This window comes from Trichinella spiralis (assembly GCF_000181795.1).
Source record: "Trichinella spiralis strain ISS 195 chromosome Unknown Scfld3072, whole genome shotgun sequence".
Taxonomy (NCBI): domain Eukaryota; kingdom Metazoa; phylum Nematoda; class Enoplea; order Trichinellida; family Trichinellidae; genus Trichinella; species Trichinella spiralis.
In genome coordinates, this window is record NW_003530011.1 from 1 (window position 1) to 446 (window position 446).

General features: G+C 38.1%; 1 protein-coding gene across 1 annotated transcript; it reads left to right on the plus strand.

Annotated features, from left to right (window-relative positions):
- Positions 1-95: 95 nt before the first annotated feature.
- On the plus strand, positions 96-375 carry Tsp_14659 (putative ubiquitin family protein). The gene is made up of 2 exons (XM_003368115.1): positions 96-234; positions 293-375. The coding sequence occupies exons 1-2, from the start codon at positions 96-98 to the stop codon at positions 373-375; spliced, it is 222 nt and encodes a 73-aa protein (XP_003368163.1).
- Positions 376-446: the final 71 nt, after the last annotated feature.

Here is a 446-nt window from a genome sequence, read left to right on the forward strand (position 1 = left end):
TGTCAGGGAAACAACTGGAGGATGGTCGTACATTGTCAGACTACAACATTCAGAAGGAAAGTACTTTGCATTTGGTACTCCGTTTACGTGGCGGTATGCAGATTTTTGTGAAAACATTAACTGGAAAAACAATCACATTGGAAGTAGAGCCATCTGATACGATTGAAAATGTGAAAAGTAAAATTCAAGATAAGGAAGGCATTCCGCCTGATCAGCAACGATTGATATTTGCTGGTATGTTTATCATTAAATTATTCATATGTGTTGTAGTATTACTGGTGTTATGGTTTAGGGAAACAACTGGAAGATGGTCGTACGTTATCCGACTACAATATCCAGAAAGAAAGCACTTTGCATTTAAAAGACTCCGTTTAAGTGGCGGTATGCAGATTTTTGTGAAAACAAGGGGCTGGAAAAACAATCACATTGGAAGTAGAGCCATCTGA